Source organism: Cololabis saira, chromosome 15, assembly GCF_033807715.1.
Source record: "Cololabis saira isolate AMF1-May2022 chromosome 15, fColSai1.1, whole genome shotgun sequence".
NCBI lineage: Eukaryota > Metazoa > Chordata > Actinopteri > Beloniformes > Belonidae > Cololabis > Cololabis saira.
Window position 1 is genome coordinate 27,698,836 of NC_084601.1, and position 13,107 is coordinate 27,711,942.

Genomic DNA, 13,107 nt, shown 5'->3' on the forward strand with positions numbered 1-13,107 from the left:
AATATCTTTAATTTATTGAAGGAATTTGGAGGAATTTCAGTGCTTAGATAAAATATAGGCTTGACCTCGACACCATTAGCCGATGTTACAAGTGAAGCGAAGGTTGTTGAGCAGTAACATATGGAGCTATGCTACTTCAAACTTTCCAGTGCTAAAAGAGGCCATGTTGACGTCTCTGGGATCAGAGGTTTCTCAAAACGTCACACCACAAACGGGTGTTTTGGTCAGACTATTCGGAATTTCTGATCAGGCCATGGGAGACAAAACATCATGAACCAGTAAGAGTTTGACCGTCCCAACATTTTTAAGAACGTGTAATGAAAAAAGGGAAAATATGTTTGGGATTTTCCTTTTTATAAATTCAACAAAAGTAAAAATCTAAATGTCTTTTTTGCTCTTTTGTCCCTTTCCCACATTGTCCCAACATTGTCTGATTTGTCATTGTACAATGCTCTAAAGTCTTTAAACTTTTGTGCCACTATTGATCTAAAGGTTTTGCTGGAGCAGTGACATCTGTGATGCATCAGACTTGAAAGGCAGTGTGATTGTTTTGTTTATCCATCATCATTTAAACTGCTGATCAAACATGTAAAGAGTTAGTGGTTTTTGTATTTCTTTACAAACTCCAGTAATGAAAAAAACAAAGGTCTGTATGTCCTCAACTGCTAAAATAACTGTGTGAGTGCTAATGACGGGCACCAGAACACTGTTTCAGAGCAGCAGCTTCTGTGAACAAAAGAAGCCAGTTTGCTGTAGACTCCACAACGTTCCAGGGCTTTTCCGTGCGAAACAAGCAATAAAACACAACGAAAGAAAGGGGACAAACATCTATGTCTCTTTAAATCTGCAAGTAAACTAAGAATGAAAACATCTCAACAACTAAAGTGTTGAAATAAATCTATTATGAAAATAAAGGGAGCAGATGGAAGTGAACCACTACGCCTCCATATTAGCAGGACAGAGTTAATGAAGATCAAACAGAAGAAATAAAAAAAACTATTCATCCCTATCTAAAAAAAAAATTGAAATGTAAATTCCACTTTCACAACTTTCAACTTTCACATGCTCCTCAATTTTCACTTCACTTCTCCGCTCTGGTAAGAAAATGTAGGAGTTTCCTGATGTTTCATACCATTTATTTGCAGATGATATCCAGCTGTACTGCTCTTTTAAGGCCTCTGAGATCCAGAAATTGAATTCCTTGATGGAGTTCCTTGCACAGATAAAACAGTGGCTCGGAGTAAATTCTCTGCAGCTGAACTGAAGTGCTGGTGGTCGGCCCTGATGATGTCATTCCAGCTATCAGCCAGTTTCTAGGTGATTTGAGTGTCTCTTTTAAGCCCAGCTTGAGAAATCTTGGTGTTGTCTTTGACAAAGACATGTCATTAGAACACCACTCCAAACAGCTGATGAGGAACAGTTTTTACCATTTAAGGAATATCTCTAAACTAAGAACAGTTGTTTCCAAAAATTATATGGAGCTAATTATTCATGCTTTTTTGTCATCTCGTTTGGACTACTGCAACAGTTTGTTTTCTTGCTTAAACAAGAAAGAACTGTCTCGTCTTCAGCAAGTCCAAAACTCCGCAGCAAAGCTGCTGACTTGCTCTGATAGAAGGGCTCACATCACCCCAATTTTAAAAACTCTTCACTCGTCCCTTTTCGTTTTAACTTAAACATTTTTGTCCTGACTTTTAGAGCTCTGCATGATCAGGCCCCCCTCCTACATCCAGGACCTACCACGCCCCTCCACTCCATCTCGGAGGCTGAGATCATGTGACCAGAGCCTACTCATGGTCCCTGGTACCCGCTTTAAGACGCGAGGAGATCGCTCCTTCCAGGCCGTTGCAACGAGGCTCTGGAATGATCTCCCGCCGTCTCTACGTTCTGTGGACTCCATCGATGCTTTTAAGAACATACTGAAAACCCACCTGTTTCTCCAAGCTTTTAAACATTAGTAGTGAGAGGGTTGTTTTATGACCACCATGTTGATTATATGTACAGTACTTTAATTCTAGGAGCTTTTATCTGTATTGTATTGTTTTATCATATTTTTACTTTTATTGTAGTGTTTTATTTGTGTTATTATTGATGTTGTTTTATTTTTGTGAAGCACCTTGTGACATACCGTTGTCTGTGAAAGGTGCTATGTGAATAAAAATTGACTTACTTACTTATTTACTTACCAGCATATGCTAAACATGCCCAAACACAGTCACAGCCAATCAATGTCCATTTCAAGGTGGGACTGTTTTCCACTCCCAACTCACGCACAAGAAGCCCACCGCACAAACACAGGTTTCATGATAAAGGCAACTCACAAACAGAAAAAGTAAAGTTATCTAAAAAATAGATTAAGCGATTAAAAAACATAACACGCATGTCATTAATTCCTCTCAATATCACGCTAATCTGACACAGCTACTATATATATACAGTATATATATACAGTATATATATATACTGTTGTGTGAAAAAGTGTTTGCCCCCTTCCTGATTTCTAATGTTTCAGATCATCAAACAAATCTAAATATTAGACAAAGATAACACAAGTAAACACAAACTGCAGTTTTTAAACTAAGGTTTGTATTATTAAGGGGAAAGAAAAATCCAAACCTACATAGCCCTGTGTGAAAAATTGATTGCCCCCCCTGTTAAAACTAACTGTGGTTTATCACATCTTTGGAAAGTTCAATTTCTCCAGCCACACCCAGGCCTGATCAAGAAATCACTTAAATAGGACCTGCCTGACAAATTGAAGTCGACCAAAAGATCCTCAAAAGCTAGACATCATGCTGCCATCCAAAGACATTCAGGAACAAATGAGAAACAAAGTGATCTATCAGTCTGGAAAAGGTTCCAAAGCGATTTCTAAAGCTTTGGGACTCCTGTGAACCACAGTGAGAGCCATTATCCACAAATGGAGGAAACATGGAACAGTGGTGAACCTTCCCAGGAGGCCGGCCGACCAAAATTACGCCAAGAGCGCAGCGACGATTCATCCAAGAGGTCACAAAAGACCCCAGAACAACATCCAAAGAACTGCAGGCCTCACCTGCCTCAATTAAGGTCATTGTTCATGACTCCACCATAAGAAAGAGACGGGGCTAAAATGGCTGCATGGCAGAGTTCCAAGACCAAAACCACTTCTGAGCAAAAAGAACATAAAGGCTCATCTCAGTTTTGCCAGAAAACATCTTGATGATCCCCAAGACTTTTGGGGAAATACTCTGTGGACTGACGAGACAAAAGTTGAACTTTTTGGAAAGTGTATGTCCCATTACATCTGGCGTAAAAGTAACACGGCATTTCAGAAAGGAACATCATACTCTTCTGCCCTCACTACACGTTTGCGTAGTAATGCAGCGAGCTAAACACTCTCCCATAAAGGACCCAAGGCAGGAGCTGGCTTTAGGCGTTTAATGGAAGCTGTGTAAAACTGTAAAAAACTACACAAAACATAGGTCCTATATAATAACAAATATCTTATACAAATGAAATAAGCAGCATAATGTAGCTGACATAAAAGCAAAGGCAGTAAACCAAGAAAACAACCACAGCAAAATAAATAAACTCACAGATTATGCTTCTTGGCGAGCAAAATTTAGTGGATAGAGGAGGATTGTGAGACGCTTCCTTCCATGAGGTGATGTCTTTCCAAATGGCTGATTCAAAGCCTGACATCTTTATTTAACACCTAAGTGTCATGTTACCAAGGCCAGCAGATGCCGCTAAACTGCGCTACCTAAAACATTGTGTGTTTGAGTCTATGTGTGTGTGTGTGTGTGTGTGTGTGTGTGTGTGTGTGTGTCTGATACGTAGGAGAGGCAGGACACATAACAGTAAAACATGGTGGTGGTAGTGTGTGGGTATGGGGCTGTTTTGCTGCTTCAGGACCTGGAAGACTTTCTGTTGTAAATGGAACCATGAATTCTGCTGTTTTACCAAAAAATCCTGAAGGAGAATGTCCGGCCTGTCTGTTGGGGACCTCAAGCTGAAGCGCACTTGGGTTCTGCAGCAGGACAATGATCCAAAACACACCAGCAAGTCCACCTCTGAATGGCTTAAGAAAAACTAAATGAAGACTTTGGAGTGGCCTAGTCAAAGTCCCGACCTGAATCCCATCGAGATGCTGTGGCATGACCTTAAAAAGGCTATTTATGCTCGAAAAACCCTCCAATGTGGCTAAATTAGAACAATTCTGCAAAGATGAGTGGGCCAGAATTCCTCCACAGCTGTAAAAGACTCATTGCCAGTTATGGCAAACACTTGATTGCAGTTGTTGTTGCTAAGGGCCCAACCAGTTATTAGGTTTAGGGGGCAATCACTTTTTCCACACAGGGCCATGTAGGTTTGGATTTCTCTTTCCCCTTAATAATAAAAACTTTCATTTAAAAACTGCATTTTGGATTTACTCATGTTATCTTTGTCTAATATTTAAATTTGTTTGATGATCTGAAACATTTAAGTGTGACAAACATGCAAAAAAAATGAGAAATCAGGAAGGAGGCAAACACTTTTTCACACAACTGTATAGTATACGTATATTTACACTGAATTTTTCAACTACCCAAAAAGTAAATTTGTTCCTTCTTTTCATTTCTGTGTTGTGGTGCCTTCTGAACCCTTTATGCATGACCTTAGCTGCTAAAACTTCCATCCATCCATCCATTTTCTACCGCTTATCCGTTACAAGGTCGTGGGGGCAGCAGTCTTAGCAGAGATGCCCAGACTTCCCTCACACCAGACACTTCCTCCAGCTCTTCCGAGGGGAGTCCGAGACGTTCCCAGGCCAGCCGAGAGACATATGGCACTTTTCCACTAGTATCTACTCGGCTGTACTGATCTCAGCTTGGCTCGACTCAACTTGGTCTAATTTCTTTTCCATAACAATTCAGCACCTGGAGCAGAAGTAGGCGCGATAGGAGCAAAGTTGCTGTGACGTATTTGATTGTGTGAACAAAACTACAGATGTAGATGTTCTACATCTTTAGTGTTTTGTTTTGGAGGAGATGATATCTGTGCTGCTTGATCTGTGGCTTGTGTTTGATATCAAGTTAAAAAATGAGACTGAGAGAAGCCTTCAAGCAGCTACGCTTTTTAATTTTTTTTAGTTCATCTTGGCGCTGCTGAAAAGTCTGTTGGGAGCCGTGAGCAGCTGTGAAACGACAGAGCTCCTAGTAGATCTTGTCGTTCCTTATCGCCCGTCTAGATCCCTTTTTAATTCTCTCCTCAGCCACCAGGTTTATGAACATCTGCACCTCAGAGTTGGATCACCAAACAGACTTTTGCGCTGCCGTTGCCTGTCGAATAAAATTAACAAGAAGCCGCCGTCAGAGTCGCTCTTTCGCTGATGTCAGCCTCCTGACTCAGACAAATCGGTGGCATGTAGTGCGATGACGTCAGATACAGCCAGACTCAGCCCGCTTAGAGCCTCAGCAGAGTAGTTACAGAAAAAGTATCGACTCAGCACGTTAGACCCCTAGTGGTAAAGCAACAAACCGAGTAGAGGCGAGACAAGCCGGGCTGAGTAGGTACTAGTGGAAAAGCGCCAATAGTTTCTCCAGCGAGTCACAGTTTTTTTATGTATTTTCATCCCGGTGGGAGACGCCTGGAACACCTCTCTAGGGAGGGATCCAGGAGACATCCGATACAGATGCCCAAGCCACCTCAGCTGACTCCTTTCAATGTATGTACTGTATTGCCATGCCATTGCCATGTATTGTGAGATTGTGAGTGAAAACCTCCTTCCATCAGCAGGGCATTGAAGATGAAACGTGGCTGGGTCTTTCACCAGGACAATGATCCCAAACACACCGCCCCGGCAATGAAGGAGTGGCTTAGTCAGAAACATTTCAAGGTCCTGGAGTGGCCTAGCCAGTCTCCAGATCTCAACCCCATAGAAAATCTTTGGAGGGAGTTGAAAGTCCGTTTTGCTCAGCAACAGCCCAAAAACATCACTGCTCTAGAGGAGATCTGCATGGAGGAATGGACTAAAATAGCAGCAACACTGCGTGAAAACCTTGTGAAGACTTACAGAAAACATTTGACTTCTGTCATTGCCAACAAAGGGTATAAAACAAAGTATTGAGATAAACTTTTGTTATTGACCAAATACTTATTTTCCACTATAATTTGCAAATACATTCTTTAAAAATCATACAATGTGATTTTCTGGATTTTTTTTTTCATTTTGTCTCTCTGAAAATTTGCGGCTTTTCTTATCATTTTAAGTCGGAGAACTTGCACAACTGGTGTCTGACTAAATACTTTTTTGCCCCACTGTATTTGTGGAAGTGAGCCCGTCTATCTCAAGCCGGTATCTCTCAACCTCCCCACAAGCTCCGGCTCCTTCCCCCCCAGCGATGTGACATTCCATGTCCCTACTGAGAGGGTTTTGGTCCAGGGGTTGGGTCGTCGAGGCCCCGCCACGACTGCTACCCAGTCCACAATGCACCAGCCTGTCATGGTCCTTCCTGCGGGTGGTGGGCCTACAAGAAGGCGGGCCCACGTTGCCATTTCGGGCTGAGCCAGACCGGGCCCATGAGCAAAGACCACCAGGCACTCGCCTTCGAGCCCCAACCCCAGGCCTGACTCCAGGGAGGGGCCCTGTTGACACCAATCCGGGCGAGGTAACGGTCCCTGATTTTTTCTTTTTCATGATTATGTTTTGAATGTTTTTTGGCTCTTAGTCTGGCCTGTCACCTAGGACCTGCGTGCCATGGGAGACCCTACCAGGGGCATAATGCCCCAGACAGCATAGCTCCTAGGATCATTCCAGCAACACAAACCCTCCACCACAATAAGGTTCAAGAAGGGGCTGCAAAAAACCCTCCTTGAGGGGTTTGAGGGGTGCTAAAACTTAAATGCTTAAATGTGATCCATGTAATCTGCCACCAACACTGGTGGTTCAGTTGAAAAGAAGGTAATCAAAACTTCACTCATATATTTACAAAAGAAGTGTTCACTTGTTCTTTCCGATTAACATTTCACTGAGGGTATAAACAACCAGCAGCAATGCATGTGTAAAATGCTTTTAAAGTACTCTACGATGAAGGATGGAACAAATAAAACAGTTTGTCTTTGTCTGTGTATGTATGAATACTCACGAGTGAGCAAGCTGTCGTGTCTTCCTTTGGTCTTGTCTTTCTTTTTTGTGACATCCCAGCCATCGAAGAAACTCTGCGAAGTGGGTGATTACAAGTTACATTCTGAACCTTTAAAAAAGCAACAAAAACCATTAAAAAAATAAATAAATAAAAACGTGACATTTCTCTGCAGTATTTTGAAACTCATTACGGGGAAGAGTATGCTAATGCACTCAATTGCTGCCTGGAGGTGTGATTAGCTCCAGCATTACAGCATCTTGCTAAGTCATCCACAGAAATCTGCCAGCACATCGCCGGGAGAGGCGGAGGCTGAGAGATGGTTACGGCCTTCAGTCCTGACTGAAGAAGCCATTAAAGCTGCTGAGTTAAACTGCAAAATTTGAGACAGCTGTTGACAGCATCACATAGACACAGGAAAATCTGTTGCCGGGGTGACATAAGTCATTGCTTCTGACCTGACACAATAATCAAAGGAGCAGGAGGAAGCAAGAAGAAAAGAAAACAACTTGAAGGCAACAGAATGTGGAAGAGAACGTATAAATGTCTGTATTGACAATGAATTCAAAAACTTTGACATAACATAAGCTCGTTGTGGGCAGCCTAAGTCTGAAAAGATTTAATGCAGTGAGCTGTTCAGATTTGGGGGGTAAATGAGAGTAGGATTACCCAGCGTCTACATCGTCAACCCCCCCTACAGAGAGTAAAGATGTGGTTGGCAGAGGAGCTGTTGTATTTTCAGTACATCGTCATCTATCTTAGACCAAAAGGTTGACTCAGACATTTATTGAAGACTTCCTAGTATTATATATAAAAAATTAATACTTTGTAAATGTCCTGGAATGATCCTGACCTATATAGCTTTTTCTGTGTTACGCACCCCTTTTTTTTTCTTCAATTACAACTGGGTCCCGGGTTTCTAATGGGTTAAGATCATGTTAAAGATCTGCTTGGTTGTTAAACGAGCCACTGAAATGCAGTGCTGAGGAGTCTTGGAATACCATTTTTTGTCTGACTTGAGGTGATATATATCATTGGCATTCCAGTTTGCCTGCATGTGATTAAATAAATAAGAGGAAATTAAGCGGGCTTTACTGAGAGAGTTTGCCTTCATTTCACTGGGTTTGCAGCACAGCACAACTCAGACAACATAACCAACCAAAGAAGTCATCTGACATCATCTTTGTCCAATCATCCACTTCAAAGCACTGAAACAAAAGGTGCTCAGGACTGTTTTAAGCTGTTTTTTTTTATTAATGTTCTGAATTAATCTTTTTTTTTTTCTTTTTAAGAACATACACAACAAAATGTGACTTATTCATCTTCTTTTCTTGTGTCTTGGGGTTTATTGGTTGTTGGCAGAGCTGCTTCAAAATGAACCATCATCTACGTGGGCACACAGAAATTAAAAATGAAACAATCACGACTGTCTGTAGACTGCACATAAAGCATTGCAGATAGTCATCCAGCGTCAGATGCAAGGCCAAGAAGGAAGTTACAATGGCTGAAAGATGCTGGCTCCAGCTTCAAATGCTGCCAACCTCTCTTGTGTTAATGATGTGCTATTACATCTTTCCCACAAGTCTCCTGTGGTGTGCTGTTGCTTCTTTAGAAAATAATAAAAACATTAAGTAGAAATGTACATTATGTACAATCCCAAGTTGGGGATGGTTAAGACTAAATAGAAGATTTGAAGAGAAAAATGTAATGATATCAACATTTACTGGAATAAAATATATTCTATGTTTTGTCTCAATAATTGAATCTCCTTTGTTAATATTGATCCATTTTTACACTTCAAGTTGTAGCAGAAACACATTTAACACTTTTTAATGTCGTGATTCCTTTCATAACTTTTAAAGGCAATACTGAAGATGCCAAATAATGAAGAATTTCCATTGTCATTTCATTAAACATTTTCTGCACACGTCTCAGGGTTATGCTGTAGTGCAAGCATGATGCCATCACATGTTTTGGGTATAAAAAATCTCTACACGTTCTCTGTTGAGACCTGGTCAGGACTGCAGACTGACCCCATTGGGCACCCATTCCCTCTACTTCCTTGGCCACGCCTTTGTAAATTCTGCAGAACGTGGTGTTGCATTGTCTTGCATGGGTGTCCTTGGTCTTCACATCTTCTTTCAATAATTTCTTTATTGATTTTACCACTGGGGAACACATTCAAGTGCATAGTTGCGATACAGTGACAGTTACTGAGTACTTGAGAATGGCTCCAGTTTAATTCCCACCCTACTAAAACATCTCACCCACCCATCCAAAAGTAATGAAGCCCAAGGCATGACAACACGCTCACACCCAGGCACACCAGGAGACATGCAGACGTGGTTTTAGAATCAATTTAAGCTTCCAAGAGATATTTGGTTCACTGCATAATCATTAATGACTCAGGGAGAGGCGAAAAAACAAGAAAGCAAAGGAAAAAAAAGGGGATGGGGCTCAGCCAGCCTTTTTCAGTGTCAATGGTTAGGGAGTCTATATGGTTTAAGAAAGGTGGCCACATCTTGCTGAATTTGTATAAAGAGCCCTTGAGGGAGAACCTTATTTTTTCTAGAGTGATGCCCTGTAACATTTGGTGCATCCATGTATTGTGGGTAGATAGGGAGGTGTGGGTCCATTTCAGGGAATGAGCCTTTGCCCAAGTAGTGAGGAGAATGCAATTATATGGTGTGAGGATATAGGCATGTTATGTGTAGGAGAGATGCCAAACAGGGCCACCAGTGGCTCAGGATGTATGGTTTGGCCTATCACAGTACTGATTGTCTCAAATATTGTAGACAAATATTCTGATATCTGTAGCCACAGAAAAAAACATATGGACATGGTGAGCAGGGGAGCCTTTCCATCTGTTACAATTTTGTCAGGGTATATTTTGAGGTGGACTCACCAACAAGGCAGCAGACTATGTCTTGCACATACAGAAGAGGTGTGTACACGATTTAGGATTTGCTCCCAGCAGTCATTGTATATTGGGGTTTCAAGCTCCCGGCCCTAGGCAGCCCTCAGTGAGATCAGTTGGTTCTGAGATTCTGTAAGGACGTGATTGTAAGCAGCAGTTATGAGGCCTTTTCGCTTGGTGTTGAGGGATAACAGCTGATCTACAGCTGTCTCTGGGGGGCAATTTGGAAAATAGGGGTAGAGACACTTTACCAAGTGTGTAACTTGAAAAAAGTTAAACAGATCAGTGTTTGGAAGGTTCAATTTGGCTGATAACCTTGCAAAGGAGGGGAAAATCCTTTCAATATATAAATCTTTGATGAGGCGGAGATCCAAAGGCTGAATCTGAAAGCAAAGGAGAAAATTGTGGGTTCTGGTGAATTAGGGAGAGCTTGGATAGTGAGTGTAGGCTGAAGGCCTTCCTGACTTGGGTCCAAATCATCAGTTTATTTCTCGAACGACAGGATTGGGACTTATTTGTTGAAAATTTCATCATGCCATCTGAAAGGCAGCATAATGTGCAAAATGTTATGAGTGCACTTGTCTCCAAGGTCCTCCTCGATCATTTGTCTCCATCACAGAAACAGGTCATAATAGTTGTGGTGAAAATACTTTTGTGCTCTGCCAAGCACCAATTTACAAAAAAGGAAGACAGCAAATAAGTACAAAGGGGGAAAAAGAAGAACAGACTGGACTGACAAGATGAGTGGTAAAGGAGGCAAGATAGTTGCTGCATTTCTATTTGCATATACTGTAACTGTTGCATGAATAGGAGCATCATTTGTACTCAATGGGGACATCTACATGTATATGATAAAACAATTTAATCTCCTGCCAACAACACATCCAATCAGCACCTCAACGCTGCCTTTCAGCCTGCAGTTTTCTGGAGCCGCTCCAAAATACCAAAAAGTGGTTGGAGTCGGACCCAGGTAGGAGAGCAGGTGGCAGGAGTTCCCAAAAAGACAATGATTTAAAAACACCTGAACAAGAACGTTACAAAATACAAAAACCTGAGCTGAAAACACGGAGGAACAAACAGTACGGACCAGCAGGGAGCAAAGGAAAAACAAGACCAGATATACACAAGGGTTAACGAGACACAGGTGCAGACGATCAGGACCGATGGGAAACAGGAAAGGGAAACAGGATGGTCAAACAAGAACTCAAACTCAAAGACACGGGCTTCAAAATAAAACAGGAACTACCATAACATAACCCCCCCCCCCCTCAAGGAACAGATCCCAAACACAAAAAAAAGGTCCGGAGGAGGGCCCAGGCCAACACATAGTCAGAGCTCAGGGGGCCTGGGCACTAGGCCGGGCAGACTGGCGAGACAGTTCAAGGGGCCGTCCTCGGGCCTAGGCAGACGGGCGTTCTCGGGACTGGACAGGTTCTAGGGACGGGGCGGACAGAATCCGAGGGGCCGGCTTCAGGGGACACCGGGTCCTTGGCAGGGGCCTGGGTGTCGGCTGAAGTGTGTCCGGGACCACTTCGGGAACAGGGACGGGTGCGTCCGGGACCACCCCGGGAACCAGAACAGGCTAGGACTGCCGCCGCCGTCGTTTCCCCTGAGGCTGAGAACACCTGGGCCCCACTCCCCACCCAGGCGTGTTCCCCAGAAGGGGGACTCCTCCTCCTTAAGACAGCGCTGACATTGTTCCCATCTGCCTGAATTGAGCCTGACAGCTCTTGGTCCCACCTAAAGCCTGGCGTGTTCCCCGGAAGGGTGAATCCGGCTCCTGCCAACAGGGCCTTATTTTTTTGCCTCCTGGAAGAAGAATTCCCACAGGAAAGTCAAACAAGAACTCAAAGACACATGCTTCAAAATAAAACAGGAACTACCATAACAAAATGCTCACAGTTCCAAAGTTCTCATCGCAAAGCTGTTGGTTTTAAAACCACTCTGGACCCCCGTTATTGGAAACCTGCCTTGTTTTTGTGTGCGATGCAGCCAACACATAAAAGGACAGAATATGTTAGAACCATGTCTAAGCTTCCAATTCAATCTTTCTTTCTCAGAAAAAAAGACTTTTATTGGTGTGTTAACCACCACTCCAATGCTTTCCAAACAAATCAGAACTACCACGCTCCAGCCATGGTTGGATGTGTCCACACGGAAGACAACAAGCCTTTAGCCACTCAATTCAGATGTTGCTTCCAGGGCGCAACTGACCCTGACCCTCCACACCAACATCCCGGCTCATTCTCAACCTGATCAATAGCACGTGCATCGTGACCCTGTGGGAAATAAAGGTTATGAAGTCTGACGGCAGCTGATCCCCTTCATCTTGTTTATTTCTCCAGGCGATGGGGAGCCAGACTGAGGAGTGAAAAAGGGAGCCTTGAATTGATTTTGGTAGCGAGGAACTGCCTGGGCCCTCAGGGGATGGCTTAATGAATCGAAAAAGTGCATTTGGTTTCCTTGAGTTTTGAGGTACGACAAAGACTCATCCTGTCTCTTTGAGGTGGATGACTTCATATCTCAGTAAAAGAAGACTGAAATTTGACGATCAAACAGTTCAGCAAATCAGCCTAATGTGTGCAACCTTTCTGTACAGTCATATGCAGAACTCAGTAGTCACTCTTTTAGTCCTGTGTTTTCTTTTGTGTAAACACAAAATAAAAATCATGACTTTGTAGTGAGTCTTAGTATTAGGCAAATACAACATCACTTCTTTGGTGAATATCATGCAATTATTTACTTAACAAAAATGAAGCCCAAAAGAGAACAGAATAAATAAATAAGTTGAAAAATACAAAGAACTCCCTTATTGCTTGCATAGGATTTAACATGGTAAGATGCAGCCAGGTATGATGAATGGATCTTCTGCGGGTCTTCAGACCTCTGTAAAACCAGACCTTTCAGCTGGGTCCTGGTCTGAGGCATTTCAGGAATGGGCTAACCAAACACCAGATGAAAAGACAACAGCAGAGCTTTTTGACAAGCAATTGTTGCTACATGTCAACCTGGAAAGGTTTATAAAACCACTTCCAACATATTTGGAGTTCAGAATTTTAGAGTTTGAAAGATTTGTAATGAATG

At 42.5% G+C, this 13,107-nt stretch overlaps 1 protein-coding gene across 6 annotated transcripts in view; it reads right to left on the reverse strand.

Moving 5' to 3' along the window:
- LOC133460559 (receptor-type tyrosine-protein phosphatase U-like) overlaps positions 1–13,107 on the reverse strand; it is a 288,319-nt gene that overhangs the window by 53,055 nt on the left and 222,157 nt on the right. For all 6 annotated transcript variants that reach the window (XM_061741193.1, XM_061741192.1, XM_061741191.1 and 3 more), the window contains one exon: positions 7,110–7,182. In XM_061741193.1, coding sequence (XP_061597177.1) covers positions 7,110–7,182 — 73 coding nt within the window. The remainder of the gene's footprint in view (positions 1–7,109; positions 7,183–13,107) is intronic.